This window comes from Protopterus annectens, chromosome 4.part1, assembly GCF_019279795.1.
Source record: "Protopterus annectens isolate FY-2018-M chromosome 4.part1, PAN1.0, whole genome shotgun sequence".
Taxonomy (NCBI): Eukaryota; Metazoa; Chordata; order Ceratodontiformes; family Protopteridae; genus Protopterus; species Protopterus annectens.
Genome location: NC_056734.1, coordinates 586,565,066 through 586,583,394, shown reverse-complemented (window position 1 = coordinate 586,583,394; position 18,329 = coordinate 586,565,066). Strand labels below are relative to the sequence as shown.

Genomic DNA, 18,329 nt, shown 5'->3' with positions numbered 1-18,329 from the left:
TTAACCATTATGGCATCAGTGCCTCACTGCAGGTTCTATTCTAAAATATAAACTGCAATTCTAGCAACGAACAACCAATACTAAAACTTGCACTTATCTTTAAAGTTTTTTTGTTGGAAAGCTTGCCCTCCTGTGGCCTCCAAAACACCTGTTTCAGGGATACAATTTAATGTTGGTGTATACTAATAAGGCTACTTTTCAGAAGCAAAGTACACAATACTGCATGTCCTGACACTTTTTTTAAAATGCAATTCCAACAAATGTCAGCAAGTTCTGAAACTCACTGTTGCATATTTAAAGTGCTTTTTTATCAGGGAGGATCCCTTTCTTTTGCCTCCAAATCCTTAAGACTTAATGTATACCAAAACTGAAATATCTTTACCTCAGAGAGAATACTTCAAAGGACAGCAGTCTTAGTGTTTGTCCCTTCTAATATGCAATTGCAACTCTGGATTGCATTGGATAGCAGTTGTGGTGCAGGAAGTTTCAATGGGCATTGCACTAATAGGGCTACCTGGGCACTAGAGCTTTCTAGGCAGCTAAATTTCATCGCACTGTTTTACAAGTGGGTAAATTGCTTTGCTTCAGAGCCAATAATGCAGAAAATGTCAACCATGTGTCAGCTTTTTGTTATAAAAGTTCTTCAGAAAGGGTATTGTTGGCTGATAATAAGAGAGTGAATGATCGTATGTGTGCTCTTACACTGACGTCATTGGTGTGAAGAGGTCAAGAGAGTTCACATGACCATGTGCTTTATAATAAAGGAGGAAGCGAGGGTTGTTCCCTTCTTCCATTTTTAACCAGATTGCCTTCACGTGTTTATTTTCCTCTGTAATGTATGTCTAACCCGACTTTCTTACCCTTAAGATGATACTGCCAACAGGTTTATGGGTCCAGGAGGGAAGTAGGAAGCCGATGGCCTAGACTATGTTTCGACGGAGAGGAGAAGAATTAAGAGTTGTGGGAGACAAACTTTCTGGGACACCTGCACTTGCTAGGTCTGAAAGATGCCATTTTGCGAAATGTGCAGCAGGATGCAAAGGATGACGAGAATGAGGAGGAAGGCGACTGATGATGAGAAAAATGCATATGCAGAACTAATACAGTTCTTAGATGACAAAAGTTTGTCCCTCATCATGAGAGAAGCCACAGCCTACAATAGAGAAGCGCTTGAGATAATGAGAGACCATTATGCCGAGAAAGGGAAGCCACTGGTAATTAGCCTATACACCGAATTAACAAGCCTCCTGAAGGCCACCAGTGCAAGTGTCACAGACAATATTAGGGCTGAGACTGCCATTACGGCACTTAGAAATGCTGGGGAGAAGCTCAGTGATGGATTACTAATTGCTATGATTCTGAAAGGGTTGCCTGAAACTTTCAAATCATTCGCAGTACACATCATGCAAGATGATGATAAGTTGAGCTGAGTTCAAAACAAAGTTGAGAAGCTATGAACATACCGAGAAATTTAATGTAAATGTAAGTAATGATAATGAGATGAAAGTAAGTGGCCTTGGGGAAAGAGTAAAAGTAGAGGTTATATGCTGTAGCTGTGGCCAAAAGGGACACAAGGCACAAGAATAATGGAGAGAATATAAAGGCCAGAGACAGTGGTGTAGTTTGTGTAAAAACTCTAGCCACATGGACAGTAACTTTAGAAGAAAGACTATGTGAAACAAGCAACTGACGCGGATGATCACACATTTGTCTTCAGAATAAATGAGCATTGAATTTGTGAATTAAAACAGAAGGGATTAATGGTGGACACTGGTGCCATGTCACACATAATTAATGACCTGAAAAAGTTTAAATACTTTGATGCAACTTTCCAACCAGAGGACACATTGTGGAATTAGCTGACAGAACTAGAACCTGTGGGGACACGCAGAAGAGAGGTAATGCAGAGGTATGGCTGCTAGACACACAGGGGCGCAAAGTAAAGGTGATGATGAATCGGGCGCTGTATATCCTGATGTATCCACAAAGCATTTTTTCTGTTAAGGCAGCAACATCCAAAGGGGCCTCTATCAACTTTAAACCAGGCCGGGACCATCTCATCCATAAAACAGCACCAGGTTTGACATAGAGTGTGATAGACACTATTATTTAGACACATATAATGAAGAAAACGATGGTGAGATACATTATGATGCATTTCAGAGTGGTTATGACATTCAAGCATGGCATAAAATGCTTTGTCACTGTAATTTCGAAGATGTCAAAATTAGAAAAAGTGGTAATAGGAATGAAAATTAAAGGTGAAGTTGAAAGACTTAACCTAGATTGTAAAACCTGTATGCAAGGGAAATTTGTACAGAGTAGAAACAGAGAACTAGATGCAAGAGCAAACGTTGTTTGAACTAGTCCATACTGATTTGGCAGCCCCAATTGAGCCAGTAGAAAAAGATGGCTTTAAGTACACTTTAGCATTTACTGATGACTACTCGGGTGTAATATTTGTCTACTTTCTGAAAGCCAAGAGTGATACAGTCAAGGCGACTGAAAAGTTTATTGCAGATTCAGCCCCTTATGGGAAGGTAAAGTGTATCAGATCAGATAATAGCACTGAGTTCATGTCGAAAGACTTTCAGTCACTATTTTGTAAAAATGTTATAAGATTGAAACGTCTGCACCTTACTCACCCAATCAGAATGGTACAGCAGAGAGAAACTGGAGAACGATGTTCGAAATGGCAAGGTGTATGTTGATAGAGAGTGACTTACCTAAAGAGTTGTGGACATATGCAGTAATGACTGTTGCTTTTATTTGCAACAGATGTTATAACAGGTGTGTGGGGCAGACCCCATTCTTCATGCTAACAGGAAAGAAACCTGATCTTTCAATGATGAGAGAATTTGGATCAGAGTGTTATGCATACAGACAAGATAAAAAGAAATTAGACCCAAGATGTGATAAGGAGATCTTTGTCGGATATGATAAAAACAGCCCATCATATCTGGTCTATTATCCTGACACAGGAAGGGTCCTTAGACACAGGTTAGTCAAGTTCTTTACTAAGAATGTAGCTGAATGCCAGATTCAGACAGACCCAGAAGTGATGGATGAATATCTCAGTACCAGAAGAAGTGTGCACGTTAAGTCAGAATCAAAAGCTGACAGTCAAGACACAAAAATAAGGCAAGAAGAGGAAAGGCAGGATACACACTACTCTAAAAGAGAAAACCACCTGCATACTTGACGGACTATGAGTCTAACGCTGAAAAATGATTATGTGACAGTTAATGTTGCCTTTTGTTGCCGATTTTAATATGCAACACACCGCAGAGCTTTAAAGAAGCCATGGCTTTGTATAACTCGGAAAAGTGGGTCATAGCCACGAAGGAGAAACTTAAGTCTTTAAGGGAAAACAACACATTTACACTCACCACACTGCCGGAAGACTAAAATGCAGTGGGGGGGGGGGGTTCACTGTGAAAGACAATGCAGATAATACTGAGACTTACAAAGCTAGATATGTAGCTAAAGGCTACAGTCAAGTCGCTGGTATAGATTATAATGAAACATTTGCACCAACTGTGAGTATGACATCTGTACGAAGTCTAATGCAGATGGCAGCTCAGTACGATTTAGAATTGCACCGGATGGATGTACAAACGGCCTATTTTACATGCTCCTATAGACTGTGAAGTGTATATGGAGCAACCTGAAGGTTTTAAAAAGAAATCAAATGATGAAAAATTGGTTTGTAAACTGAATAAGTCATTATACGGATTGAAACAATCAGGACATAACTGGAACAAAATGTTGCACGATTATCTTTGTGAAAATAGTTTTATCCAAAACCCCGCAGACCACTGTGTATACACTAGACTAACTGAAAATGAGAAAGCAGTCCTTATTATATGGGTTGACTATCTCGTTATAGCAGCTAGTGACAATGAAACACTAAACAATGTAAAGGAAATGCTCAAAGCTAAATTTAAAATGAAAGATCTGGGAAAGCTAAAACATTTTCTAGGCATTGACTTTACCCAGAACAGTGGTGAAGTAAGTATGAACCAAAAGAGACGCATCACGAAAATTCTTGAAATTTGGTAGGTCTAATTGTAAAGTAAGAAGTACCCCTTCCAAACAAAAAACAAACTTTGAATGTGACCATGAAACTACAGATCCAAGAAAATATCGTGAGCTTGTGGGTAGTTTGATATATGTTATGACGAGCACAGGACCTGATCTTAGCTGGATTGTAAGTAAACTTTCACAATATTTGTCACAACCGAGTGAATCTCATCTCATCTCATTTAATACTAGCCAAACATGTGTTAAGATACTTAAAAGGTACATTGGACAGCGAGCTGTGTTATAAGAAAATTGAAGGGAAACTTCAGCTTATAGCATACAGTGATGCAGATTGGGCAACAGATCAAAACGGGATGTAGTGCAACAGGTTATTTCTTTAGCCTTAATAGAGACGGGCCTATTATTTCATAGAAATCAAAGAAGCAACAAATGGTAGCTTTATCTACATGTGAGGCAGAGGACATGGCATTAGCAGCAACAACACAGGAGAGTCTGTACCTTGTGCAGCTGTTGAGTGGAATGGATGGAGAGTGCAAGCATGTGCCAGTAATGAAATTTGAGGACAATCCAGGAGCAATCGCTTTGTTGAAGAATCCAGTAAGTTGACAGAGATGTAAACATGTTGACATTACTGTCAGGTCAGCACTTAATGATGACAAATAAGCATTGAATATTGCCCGACAATGGACATGGTTGCAGATATCTTTACTAAACCTGCTACGAAATCAAAGATTGAAAAGTTAATGTATTACGTATTTGGAATGTGAAGGAAATGTTATCCAAAAATATGTTCTTAAAATGTATTTGTATACAGCATAAGAGCAAGTGAGGGTGTTGGCTGATAATAGAGAGTGAATGATCATATGTGTGCTCTTACACTAACGTCATTGGTGTGGAGAGGTCGAGAGGTCACATGACCATATGCTTTATAATGGAGGAGGACACGAAGGTTGTTCCCCTCTTCTATTTTTAACCAGATTGCCTTCAAATTTGTTTATTTTCCTCTATGTGTGTCTAACCCGACTTTCTTACCCTTAAGATGATACCGCCAGCAGGTATTTTTTTGTCATTGGAAATACCCCACAATGGTAACCTCTCGCATATGGTGTGGGGTTTCCTAATTTATTCTTGGGCTACATTTAAATTAAGTCTTGGATAATAGTCTTATTTGAACTTTGTAACTGACTGTCTGGAAATAATTATCTGCAAGCTTTACTAAGAACATTTTAGAGGAGGATTGAGATGTTTCCTTATAAACACAGGCTTGAGCAATCATTTTGGAGTGGGAATTTGACCTATTGCATTGTACTCCAATTTTATTACGCATATTACTTCTAATAATGTTATCTGTACTGTGTTATAGTTGCAGCTGAAATAAGTCATATATTTCTTTAACATGGAGAACCTTTTAGTCACATGAAACATGCCATACCCAAAAATGACCCAAACTTCTTGCATCGAGAGAGTAATGTTGTCATGGTATCAAATTCAGCATTCTGCTCCATTTAAATCTCTAATGGTAGAATGACATTCTTAAGCACATTCATTTTTCAAATACCATTCCCTGAATGCTTTAGTAAGACCTGTTAAATGTGGACTTGGTTATTGGCTTCTGTGTTAAGATACAATACAGTGCTGCCGAGCTGACAGTGCTGCCGAGCTGAGCCTGAACAGGTCCATAAAGTGCAGTGCTCTAACCCAGTTAACAAATACAAGTCACTGAATACCAAGTGACATTTTACAATTTCTGCTTGGCATGTTGAATTACACATACATGTCCAGTTAAAGTACAGGAAAGCATGTAAGCATGTGTACTCCATAGTCATTAGATGAGAAGAAATAAATGTTCACATTTCTACACATTTGGTTAAGATTTTCTTTAGTGACTCAAAATATGTAAGTACATCACTTTTCAAAAAAATTTTCAAAAAAAAAAAAATTACATATCTGAAATCACTGTAAATAACATACAAATGGATAGATGAATGGCTCTCTGCTGTAAGATGCACTTCATATTATAGCTAGTGGAGAGTATTTGTATATATCTTTCCATAGAAATTTCTTAGAGCATTTAAAATAGCTTTGTAAAAATATTTTCAGTATTGCATATTGCTTGGAACCAATGGAAGAACTACATTGTCGTCATTCAGTATATGTTTTGACATTCGGTTCACAGCAATATACTTTTTTTTTTCCAGGTTGAGAGTGTGTGTGTAATCTTTATCACTTCATTACTATGCAATTTGGAAATTTATTTATTTTTCAAAAATTTGAATTATTTTTAAATGGTGTACCAAAAACAGAACCACTACAGTTATAAAGACATCTATTAACTAAATTATAAATTTAAACTTGCATATATTTTTGATGTCTTGGAGACTAAATTACAGATGGTATGCTTTCTTTTCCAGGTATGTTTGACTTGGCGAAAGGCAATGGAGTGAATTTTAGGTTTTCTTACACAGAGAAGAGGGTTTTCAAAGTCCAGTGAGATGTCTTTTTTTTTTTTTTTTTTTCCAGCACATTGGAGTTGCTGATTACTATGATGTATTGGTAATTGCCAGGTCCGAATGTCTGCTTTATAGGTTTTTGATTCTGATGTTCTGTGTGATGCATTACCGGGTGTGCACCTTGGGTTATGTTGAGTTTGTGCCTGATTCGGAAGCAGTTCCAAGCTATTGGGGAAATTTGAAGGGAGATCCTGTATATTAGGCTAAGACATTTGGGAGGGAATCATGCAGCAGGTTGGAAAGGGATTGATTAACAGAACAGGATTTTGGCAGCAGAGGCATCAAGTGTAGCAAACTGCATCCTGAACAGTGAAGCAAACTGTACCACAAAAACAGATGTGCAAGACTTGTCTTGCAGTTTGCAGCATTGATGGCACGTATCATCTGTTGCCTGATAAGTTTACCACTGCTGTTGTTTAGTATTTGCATTTTTACCTCCTAGTGAGTGTTGAATGCTGTCTCTGGCTATTGTTTAGCTCTCACTGCCCTCTCCAGTTATTTTTTGGCCTTCTGGGGTGATTTGTGCATGTTTGGATCCACTCTTGTTTTTATAAGCTGTGTTAGAACATTTTTTTCACAACAAAAACCTATAGCTTGCATATGCTCACTTAAAGAATATTGGGCATTTATCCCAGTTTTGCTTGCCAGTAATCTCTCTAGAAATATTGTCAAAGTATTATAAAACTCACATTAGCCAGTGCTGAGATGATTTAATTCCCTAGTGACTAGTAAAATGTGCAAAATTAAATGGTTAAAAAGAATAAGAAAACTGAAATGTTTGACATACCATTTACCCTCTTAAGTTTAGAAGTTTAATTTTTCTGAACTGTGTAGCTAATCTAAAGTGTCCTTCATTACTTGCTGGTCTTACTGCATGATTAATGTGTTCTGCTGGAAGTTATTAACACCAGGTAAATAACTAATGTGTTTAAATTCCCCAGGCAGCAAGTTGAATTGTGCTTGAAGATTTTGTGAAATCCTTGAACAGCGAATGTCAATATAGTTGTGGGAGGAAGGAAGTAATATTTATAGTTTGCAGGTCAGAAAAATGATTTGTTTATTAATTGTTTTCTGCATTGTTTGTTTTTGTTTGCAGTATGCCGTGACTTTGCTGTTCTGGAAGATCACACCCTTGCTCACAATCTCCAGGAACAAGAAAGTAAGAAGAAACTTATTAACACACTTGTTTTATATTTATATGTATATAATATAAAGTCTATATGTTTATCTATCAATATAAATGTGTGTATAATACATATATATATATATATATATAGATATATATATATATATATGTATAAAAAATATATATATATATATATATATATATATATATATAAAAACATGTATATAAAAAAAATGTTTGTGTGTATAAAGAGACACACACACACACACACACACTGAAAGCTTCTGATGGACCTTTAGTCATGCACATTTTTTGCCCCTACTTTTTTAAGCAAAATGTAATCTTTGAAAGTTCTTATTTTTAATGAACACTTGTTTGAAAATTTGCACATAGCATCACAAAAAATGAATATGTACTGAGTGCAGCACATAACTGTATAATTTCTCATTTGGTTAAAAAGTCATCTAATAAGCAGCGTTTCTGAATGAGGCACATATTTTGAAAAGATACTTTTTAAACCCTTTTGCTCTAAGAATGATAAAAAGTACTTGGCACATTCCACTGGATATAGCTTTTTATTACCTGGTTTTTGAATCCTGTGCCCTTGACTGTTCTGACATTAAACATGCTATGATTTGATCCTCCAGGTGTGACACAGAGATCACCATATCTCTGACTGTGGGCACTATGAGGTTAACATTTCTTTTACCGTACACATTTCCCCATAGACTGAGTATTGCTAAAGGAAGTTCATAGTGTTTAACACCATCAGATTGTTTCGTCCTTCATTGATTTCAGTTTCAGAATGCTGTAAATGATGCGATTTCCTTTCAGCACCAGTCAAATTTAAAAAAAAATGTTTGCTATTACACCTGATGGAGAAGATGACTATGAGTGAGGGAAATGGTATGCATGAAAAAGTATTTGAGTTAGGACGGAATGAAAACAACACTCGTGAAATGTTATGTCTGCTCTGCTGTAAGGGTGAGGAGGTGCCAAACTTTTTTCAAGAAGGGGCAAATATAGTATTTTCCATAATAAACAGCATAAGTAACTGTTCAGCACATTTAGTTTTGTGCCATTGAAGCATTTACAAACAGCATACTGGAAAGCAGAATCAGTCAGATGGACTTTATCCAGGACTGCTAGCCGCATTGGAAGTATTGTTACTCTTCTAGTGTCAGTAGCCCACCTGCTGTAGTCTTCTCGATTGAACAAGGAGTAGATTGTTCCAAACAAATATTTTAAATAAGAACTAGAGTAAATAAAGTAAACGTTATACTTTGATTTTTTTGTACATACAAGTGAATAGGAACATCCAGTCTTAAAGCTTTTGTTATAGTTGTTTCTTAACAAGCAGTTGTATTTGCCTTTTTCCTGACCTCTGCCAGCACTTTCCTTTCTTCTCAGAAGGTTAAAATACATGAACTATTGCCGTGACTTTGAGACAGGCCTTTGTTCTCAGAATTTATGTGCATCTGCATTTTAACATAAAATGCCAGAAGGTGAGGAGTGGCAACCATGCACTTCTCCGTTTTGGGAAGGTGAATGCTTATGATACCATTGGGTTACTCTGCTTTGCATTTTTCCATCCTCTCCATACCCTGAAAACTGTCATGGCTATCACAGCCCTGGGGAGAGGGGAGGTTATATCACACCAAGCAGCTGATGCTCCGCTTGATTATTACACACAGGAAAATGCTATAGAATATTGTCTCCGGAGTTCCTCAGCTGTCATTTAGGGATGAGCATTGTATAGCTTGACAGGTAAGCTGACAGTTTTTAGAGCAACTAAAAAAATATAGCATTCTGATATTCCTGTCATTTCATACTCTGAGGAACAGTCTGGGAAGTACAAGTACATATGCAGTACATGGTAAGCACAATGATCAAATATGTTCCAGAAGTACATGACATTTAACAAATCTTCCGTTTTTATAGACCTCATCTGGTGTGAAGCTCCATAAGTGCAACTTTAAGAAATAGGCAGCTTGTATGTAACTTAAGTCAGATGGTCTGTTGCTAGTATGTTTATGCCCTGGCTTTTAGGGCTATCGGTTACCAAACTCATATGACCAGTTATGTTTTAGCCCTTGTATCTCAAGCTTCTCAAGTAATGTCTGACCACCTTAATTCCGAAGGGAAGGTCTCAACCCTTTCTTTACTGGGTTCTTTCTCTCTAATGACTCACCACTGTATTAAATGTAGTTATGGTGCAGCTGATGCTTCTTCTAGTTGAGATGGTACTCTTGGATTCATCTCCAGCCTGTGCCTGATGATATTAAGGCTGTTGGAGGCTCCTCTTGATAATCTTTTTAGTTCTGCTGCTGATGAGCTTTTAAAGTCCATCCAGGATAAAGGCAAGGCCTTGCAAGAATTGAAACCTATTTTTGTATGTCCTATCCCTAAATTCCAGAGGAATTATCCATCCAAATCTACTTTTGTACGTAGACAGCTTTGCCCTCCACCTAAAAGTAAAAAGGGTTCTAGGCATGTACCCCCTGTTAAGTTTACTCAGACTCCTCTTTCTCAGAAGCTCCTTTTCAAGACAAAACAGGTTCTGTCCGACTGTTTGCTTCCCTTTTCCATAGTTCAGGCTCCCTTATCCCTTTACTCAGCTCGATGAAGAAATGTATATAAAAAGCCATTCTTATTCACTTTAATACCAAAACAAATTTTAAGTGCTTTTCGTTTGGGAAATATCCAAATTCTTCAGATGTAGAGCAAGAACAAAAACAGTCAGCCTCTTCATGATATAGGGTGGATTTTTGCTGAACTGATATTGTTCTTGCTCTACATCTGAAGAAGTTTGGATATTTCCCACACGAAAAGCACTTAATTTTGTTTTGGTATTAAAGTGAATAAGAACAGCTTTTTACATTTATTTCTTCATCGAGCTGAGTGAAGTGTTGGTGCATGTTCACAGTGTGTTCTTTTCTTCAGTTTTTCGTTTGTCAGTTCATTTTCCCTTATCCCTTTGTCTTTCCCTGTCCCCTCTCAGTTGGTTAAGGGCCACTTACAAATGCTTTTTGCAATAAAGTGTTTTTATGCAGTGGTTCCTTTTTATTTTTTTGTTTTTACCTTGGTTTATCAGATTTACTGGGTTTGTTGCCATTTGTAGTTTCTTTTTAAAACTGAAGCTTTGGTTGGTATGATTTTGATTCCTTTTAGGCACCATTTTTTGAGGACTTGCTTCGGGTTTTGTAAGTAACAAGAAAACCTCTCCTAGAAGATCTTTTGTTGCTTAGTGGGAAAAGATTTTCTTTTTGGTGTCATAGCAATGAGGACACCCTCTTTTGGTGGGTATCCCTACTGTTTCTTCCTGTTTGAGTTGCTCAATTCTGGTTTGGCATACTCTTCTGATAACTCATTTGTCAGCCATTTTTGCCTTTCTGACTCTGGAACCATCACTTTCTTCTAGACTTGAGGTGCAGCAGTTTCTAAAGGTGTCCTTCATGTTAGGCCTTCAAGAAAACACATTCTTCCTCCTTGGGACCTGAACTATGTTCTTGAAAAGTTAACCTAGCCGCCTTTTGAACCAGCAGCTACTTCGACTTTTTGAAATTGTCTACCTGGAAACCTGTCTTGTTGGTGGCTGTGACTTCTACCAAGAGAGTCTCTGAACTTCAGACTCTTATGCACGTTCCTCTTTTTCTAGTTTTCCACTGAGGCAGTGTATGTCTTAAACCAGTCCTACTTTTATACCAAAGGTGGTCAATGATCACTTTGAATCAGACCATCTGTCTTCCTTCTTTCCTTCCCCACAAAATAGCAGTAGGAGGATCCTCCATTCTTTGATTTGCATAGACAGCTCACATTTTATTTAGATAGGACTAAAGATAATAGTAAATCTGACTCACTTTTTTGTTTCTTTTCAGTTTAAGAAATTGGGTTTGGCAGTTTCCAAGCACACCATTTCTTCTTGTATTTTTAAAACCACTTCCTTTTTGTTGCTGTCTTCATGGCAGGTAGCTTCCTACTTCTGTTTGAGCTCCTTCTACTAGGTCTGTTTCTTTTTTAAGAGTTTCAGTATGACATCCATTCTGGCAGCTGCCGCTTGGTCTTCTGTGTGTACATTTACCAGGCACTACAAGTTGAATGTGTTTTCAAGTGACCGGAACAGGTTTTGCTGTTTCCATCCTCCATGATTTTTGGAGGGTTCCTTATTTCCTCCTTCCTCCTCTCTCTCACTCTCTCTATTTAGTTATTTTATTTATTTTTTTTACAGTAGCTTTAGTACTCTTCCTTTGCTAAGGAAAACTGCAACAGTGATCAAGGAGGGACATAGTACAGCTATGTAAGAACTTAACCATAACAGATGTCCTACTCGTCACTGCAGTATTCTGTCCATCCCTTCTTCCCCCTATGGGTTTCTGGTTTTTCCTTTGACCAAGGGGACTTCTTTCTTTTTTTTTCTGGATGTACATGTACCATGGGCTTTTTGCTCCTCATTTGCTGCTCCTCCTCTTTTGGGGCAGTTCACGTCTGAGGGTATTTTGCTGGTATGCCAGTACATAACTTATGCTTTGGACATGGGACATGTGTCTGATGTATAACACATGGAAGGGTCTGGGCTTTGGTATGCTGGCCAGATGTATGGCTACCCTTGACAGGGTACCCTGTAGTAAGTAGTACTCCAGTAGAGATAAGGAAGACATTGACTGTTGTGGTAAGTTGTTACACAACTATATTTTCACTTTCCCAAATGCACAGTAACCTGTAAAGAAATAAGTCAAATTTACTGTGGATGAGAAAGTCTGGGGAAGCCTACTAAGTTTGTTAGCTCTTTGGGCCTTAACTAGGGGAGACCGTTCAGAAACCAGATGGATAAATGTAAGCATTAGCTACGCATAGTAAGCTGCAGATCTGACATAACAGACAGTGGAAACAGCATGAATTAAACTGGTACTGAACCAAATTTGTTGAAACATAATATTACTTATTCAAGGACTACTTTTAACAGCATGTATGTTTACCTTGCCAAAAATACCTTAACTTGTTTGATGTGATCAGGGCAAGAGTGAAAACATTTTACTGTATTATAGTGAAGTCATAATACATAACTTGAATGTTTTATGTCTTTCTGAATGAAACAATGTGTACTAGTTAGTGTATTTTCACTTTAAGAAAAATAAGTGTAACTGTAGTTAACTGCTTGTCCCAAGACCCTGCATTTGTATTGGAGATTTCTGTGATTTGCTGATATTTAAGTGAGTAGTCCAGACTTCCTCGACTTCATTTTTTTGTTTCTATGTGCTAAGGTTTTCATTCTTTTATTTTTAAATACTGCTGCTCCTTTCAATTCTTCCTTTCCCCCTATTTTCACTGCACAGAATGCAGTGCCGTGAAGAGCCGAAAGTTCAAATTACTCTGAAATGGTTCTGTAGTCTTGTCAGCTAGCACACTATGCACTGTGCCATAAAGCTGAGCCTTTACAGATCTGCAAAGCACAACTTGTTCTGCCTGCAATGTTTCACTTTTCAGTATCCTGTCAACAGGTGGAGACAAAGGGTGAACAGCACTTTTAGAAACTTTGAATTTAGAACATTTTCCTGCAGACAACAGAGTGGCCAGAACTGACATGTAAACAAAAGATTCAGCACTTAATACATCTTAATGGTGTAGTGATGTTTTTTGTTGACTGCATTTTGCAAACGTTCTTGACTTGCTGTGTGTTAAGCTTGGTCTTTATGCACTGTATTGTTCTGTATCATACATGTTATACTTTGTTCTCTACATGTAGCCCCGGTGGTGCAGCGGTAGCGTTGTCGCCTCAGCAAGAGGTTCTCCTGTTCAATTCTCTGTTGGAGCACCTTCTGTGTAGAGTCTGTATGCCCTCCCCGCGGTTGAGTAGCATTCGAAAGATATGCGTGAATGGGTGCACCTTCGTTGAAGGTTGGGTGTCAAGCTGGCACCTCGGCACTGTAAAAATGTAATGCCAATCATTAGTGGACCGAAGTTCCGCTGTGGCGATCCCTAACCGGGAAAAGCCAAAAGAAAAACAACACTTTGTTCTCTACATACTGGTTTAAACCCTGATCTCGTGTAGCTTTTAGACATTTTGAAAGTACGCATGTAAAATGTATCTCTTCTTGCACAGCAATTTTTTGGGGGCAAGATATTCAGGATGTTACATTTTAGGTTTAGAAGTATTGACTAAGCATGTTGTCAAACATAACCAGAGTACTTTTGCAAAGCAAATCAGAAGACCTTTTATAGGTGCATTAGCAAGCTTCTAAACTACTCGGTATGCTAGCAATCTTTTCCAAGCTGAACCATAGTACAAACCCCTGTTGTGAATTTGCAATTATCCATGTAATTTTCAAGACAAAATTTAAAGCTGGTTAATGTGTTACATTGTTTTAAATGCAAGTAAGCTCATTTACTAGGTAAAGAATTCAATGGGTTATTTTTGTATCATACTAGCAGGCTCTTACTGTGTGGCAATGAAGATTATAACCCACGGTGAGAATATTTTTAATACTACCAGCTGTATGAAGGAGAAAGAAATCTAGTATGACAGGACCTTATTTGCCATTGGTGGTTCAGTGAAGGTCACCGTGCAGGAGCTTGTATTATATGAAATGCAGTGCGACAGCCTTCAGTCTATGCAGGTAGCTTAAGGGACTTAGTCCTGTATATATTTTTTTCTTAGTTAAGAAATCTTGGGCCATTAAGTGAGGTATTTGTAGAGGCACATGCCAAATGGGCAGAGGGGTTGTAATCAATGAGTTGTCTAATGAAGGGAGTATCAATTCAATTCTGATTTCTTTGTGACAGAATATACTCCCCTGGAAATTAATTGGGCAAGGTAGAATGATTTCCTTACTGTGGTTGATATATGGCCATTAAAGGATAGTGTGTTAATTTTGGAAGCATTTGTATCTCTAATGTTAATGTTATGTGAATATTATTTGAACAAGGATAGCCTTGTTTCCTAAATAAAACTGAACTTTATTTTTTAGTACTGAGTTTGAGTCTGTTCAGTATGCCAGGCATTGGTATTTTCCCGCTCTTTTATTATTGGTGAAACTTCATTAGAGTCGACAGGAATCTGCAGACATCACCTGGTCATCTAAAAACCTGCGACTTCTGCCTTCACGTCATTGAGGTGGATGCTAAAATGTTGGAGGTCACAGAAAACGGCCCTGTGAGACACTGCTACTGAAGCTCTTTTTATTGAAGAGGTGCTACCAGTCTTCACTGACTGGGTACCATCTGAGTGCCATTATATTCATCCTGTGTTTAAAGGTTAATGTTTTGTAAGCATAAAAGATTATGCCAACTCCCAAATTAAAGATATGGATAAACTGACCTTTGCCAATTGTTTCAGTAGCTTGTGAATTTGGTTGAGAATACAATGGCTGCCATTCATGAACCCAAATTGAGTAGGGTCTGGAGCCTGTAAATGTATTTTGTTGTTTTTGGGTTCATGTATGATAAATTCTAATGAGTCTTTGGGATCTGTAATTCCCAGGGATTGTGGTGGGGTTACCCTTGTATAGAGACACCACTCTGGCAGCCCTGCAGATATCTGGTACCTAACCAGTGTAATTCTGAATAGGTTCAGGAGAGGCATGTATAAGCTGTATTTTGCATTTACTGGAAGATGGTCAGGGCTGTTGTCAAGGCCCATGGAACTGATACTAGGGCAGGTATTAGGAGAGATAAAGAAGATGCATGCATGCTGGAGTTTGCAGGAACAAATATTTCATGATTTGTGAGCAGCAGTGACCTGTCCTTTTATACAGAAGGCTAAACACTAGGGTATAGAGTACCAAGTCCAAACAATTTACTCATCCGTGTATGGCAATGGCCATACTTCTCAACTGTCCCTTATTTTGACTCATTTTAATTCTGACCCTCCTTAATAGCTCTGAAACCTTGGAAAAAAGTGATGTTACACTTCATAAATCTTTACAATAATTATAGACTTTTTACTTGGTGGATATTAATACACATTCTCTTGTGTCAGTATCTCAAGTTAATAATAGTGACATTTTAAGTGATGTTCTTTGTGTTTCACTGTTGCAGTCATCACACTTGGGTTATCTGCCTGCAGGTATCCCTCAGTCGGCCCGAATACTAGAGTCTTGGGATTTCTGCATCAGTTGCTGTCGCTTCTTCCATGATGTCAGGTCATCAGGGGTATAAAACAGGCAGCCGACGCCATTACACCAGTCTTTCTTGCCGAGCAGGATCCTGAAGCAGAAGCATTCGAGTTTGTAATCCGGAAGTCTTCTAAAGTCAAGTACCCCATTGAGGATCCTTTTTTCTTGCACAACCGATGTCCGAAAAAGTTGTCTTGTCTGTGGAAAGCAAGTACCTCGGAGATTTTCATTCCTACTGCGTCACCTATTTAGGCCCAGACCACGACGTCCCTCTCTGTCTGTTTTGTGCCTTGTTTAATGCCTGAACCATTCATCATTGGGCTTTGTCACTAAATTCTTTCGCTCTCATTCTCCGTATTTATAAATGGCTTTGATAAGCCATCCGACTACCGATCTTCCGAAAAAAAGGTAAAGACAGAGACAGACCGCATAGTACTAACATTTTAAGTGTTTCTGACTGTGTCTGACTTATTTTTTGAACTGTCCATAATTTTGTTGAGCTTTTATCCCTGACTGGTTGATAGCTATGGCAATGGCTAGTACCGATTGCTAAAACTGCAGTAGAGATTTCAATGTCAGATTCAGTGACTTGCGTAGAGTCGTACATCAGGGAAGTGGAGACTTTGACAGCAAGTTGATGGCAATTGGAAGACAGCCATTACCAGTCTGTACCTTTAGTCCTGTGCATTATAGCACAAGCTTTGTTTTCAAGGTTTGCATTTGCCACTTGAGAAAAGTCCTATCAGTGTGCACTGTACAGAGTTTGAAGTGCCAAATCTGAGGACTTTTGTTTTATTAGCAGAAGGCAGAAACTTAAGGGATGACTGTGGTCATAAACTAAAAAAAAAAAAATCATTTGTGTTGTGCCAGTGTCATTCAACACTGTAAGCAGGTACTTCTGATAATTTCTTCAACCTCTGAAATAGACTGATAACTTGCGGCCCTATAGTCTTGAGTTTGTTTTTTGGGGTAAAGTTTTCTTTCTTTTTTTTTTTTTTTTCTTCTGGCAATGTTTTGTCTCTCTGTCTCTCTCTCATATGTTTTTCCTCCATCTCTCTCTCTCTCTCTCTCTCTCTCATATTTTCTTCCTCCAGCTCTCCTTCAGTGTGGTCTTTTCCTGGCTGTACTCTGAATTATTTGCTTTCAGAATATCTGGCTAGAGCATGTAGAATGCTTTACAGTGACACATTCTGGCTTGCTTTCTTTATCATGCTTTAAATGCACTGTTATGAGCTTTCTTTATTCATCTATAGTGTTTAAATAATTTTATTAATGTTGTAAGCATTTTAACTTCATGGCCTCCCCATTATTTTTGGTAATGTTAGAAGTATTTTATTGACGGGACAGTCTCAGATGTGACTGACACTATGCTGTAAAATGGTTGTAAAGCCCAAATATCTTAATAGGTTTACAGCTGCAGTGCAGGGAAGATACGCATCCATGAGTGATGCAATGCACCAGGATATGTGGATCCCTGTATAATTCCACAGGTATATGACACCTGTGAGACAAAAATAAGGAAAGGCTATAAAACTATGTGAAACTGGCACACTTAAGTGAAAAAGTTTTAGAAGGGGTAAAAACAATGTCGGGGTGGAAGTCCCTTCTACCCACCTACAGAGGTTTTCACCCTCTGCAACCCAGTGGTTAATACAGGTAACTCTGAGGATGCACAAGCTAGTCATTTTCATGTAACTGGGATTCACTTAAATGGTCTATTGGTTTCACACAACATTGAGCCAAAAAATGTAAAACATGGTAGTCTGTATAATATAAAAAGTTATGAAGACCTGTTCCCACAGAAAGTACTGCAAAGAATACATGCATACTGAAAATGTGTCCTGAGGAAGATAAATAGCAGTGATATGCTACAGAAGGAGAGAATTGTAACTTATGCTTTACTTTGTATAGTGCTGTATATAGGGATCATTTTTAATTTTTTCTACATTTTTTTTATAAGTTGGATTATACAGTGATTTTCTCATTAGTATTCAGAAATGTACACACTGATTTATTGTTCAGCCCAACCAGTGTGCCCATTGTAAACTGAGCATATAACAATAGCAAAAAGTCTGGCTGCTGAAATACCATTGGGCGGACAGACTTTTCTATTGGCATATGCTTTGGAGGACAGTACAAAATTAAAAGAAAAATCAGGTACTTTCTGGAAAACTAAGAAACAAAAACGTACCCGTTTTCCTTCTATTTCTTTGCTGTTCTTCCTAAAATCTCTGCAGATTGTCATACCTCTGAACTGTCTGAATCTTTACAGAATGTCCAAATTTTTGTCTTAGTTTTGCTGTCTTCCTCATAAGAGATGCATTTTTATTTTCTGGCAAGCCATTAGAGATTTGAAGTCCGTAATTAATGACAGACATTTGAGGTTTAGGCTTCATGTTCTTCAGAAAATGCTCTCTTAGCACAAAACTTCTCCTTCAAGCAACTTTATAAGTGCAATAAAATCTTTCCTTATTTTTGGACTTTTTTTTCCTCCATTATGTTGGGGTTTGTCCAGGTTTCTTTATTAAAAGCTACAGA

At 38.0% G+C, this 18,329-nt stretch overlaps 1 protein-coding gene across 2 annotated transcripts in view; it reads left to right on the top strand.

Moving 5' to 3' along the window:
- The window catches only part of CCDC50 (coiled-coil domain containing 50), an 830,503-nt gene that overhangs the window by 123,787 nt on the left and 688,387 nt on the right, over window positions 1–18,329 (top strand). For both annotated transcript variants that reach the window (XM_044070392.1, XM_044070390.1), the window contains exon 2: window positions 7,651–7,713. In XM_044070392.1, coding sequence (XP_043926327.1) covers window positions 7,651–7,713 — 63 coding nt within the window. The remainder of the gene's footprint in view (window positions 1–7,650; window positions 7,714–18,329) is intronic.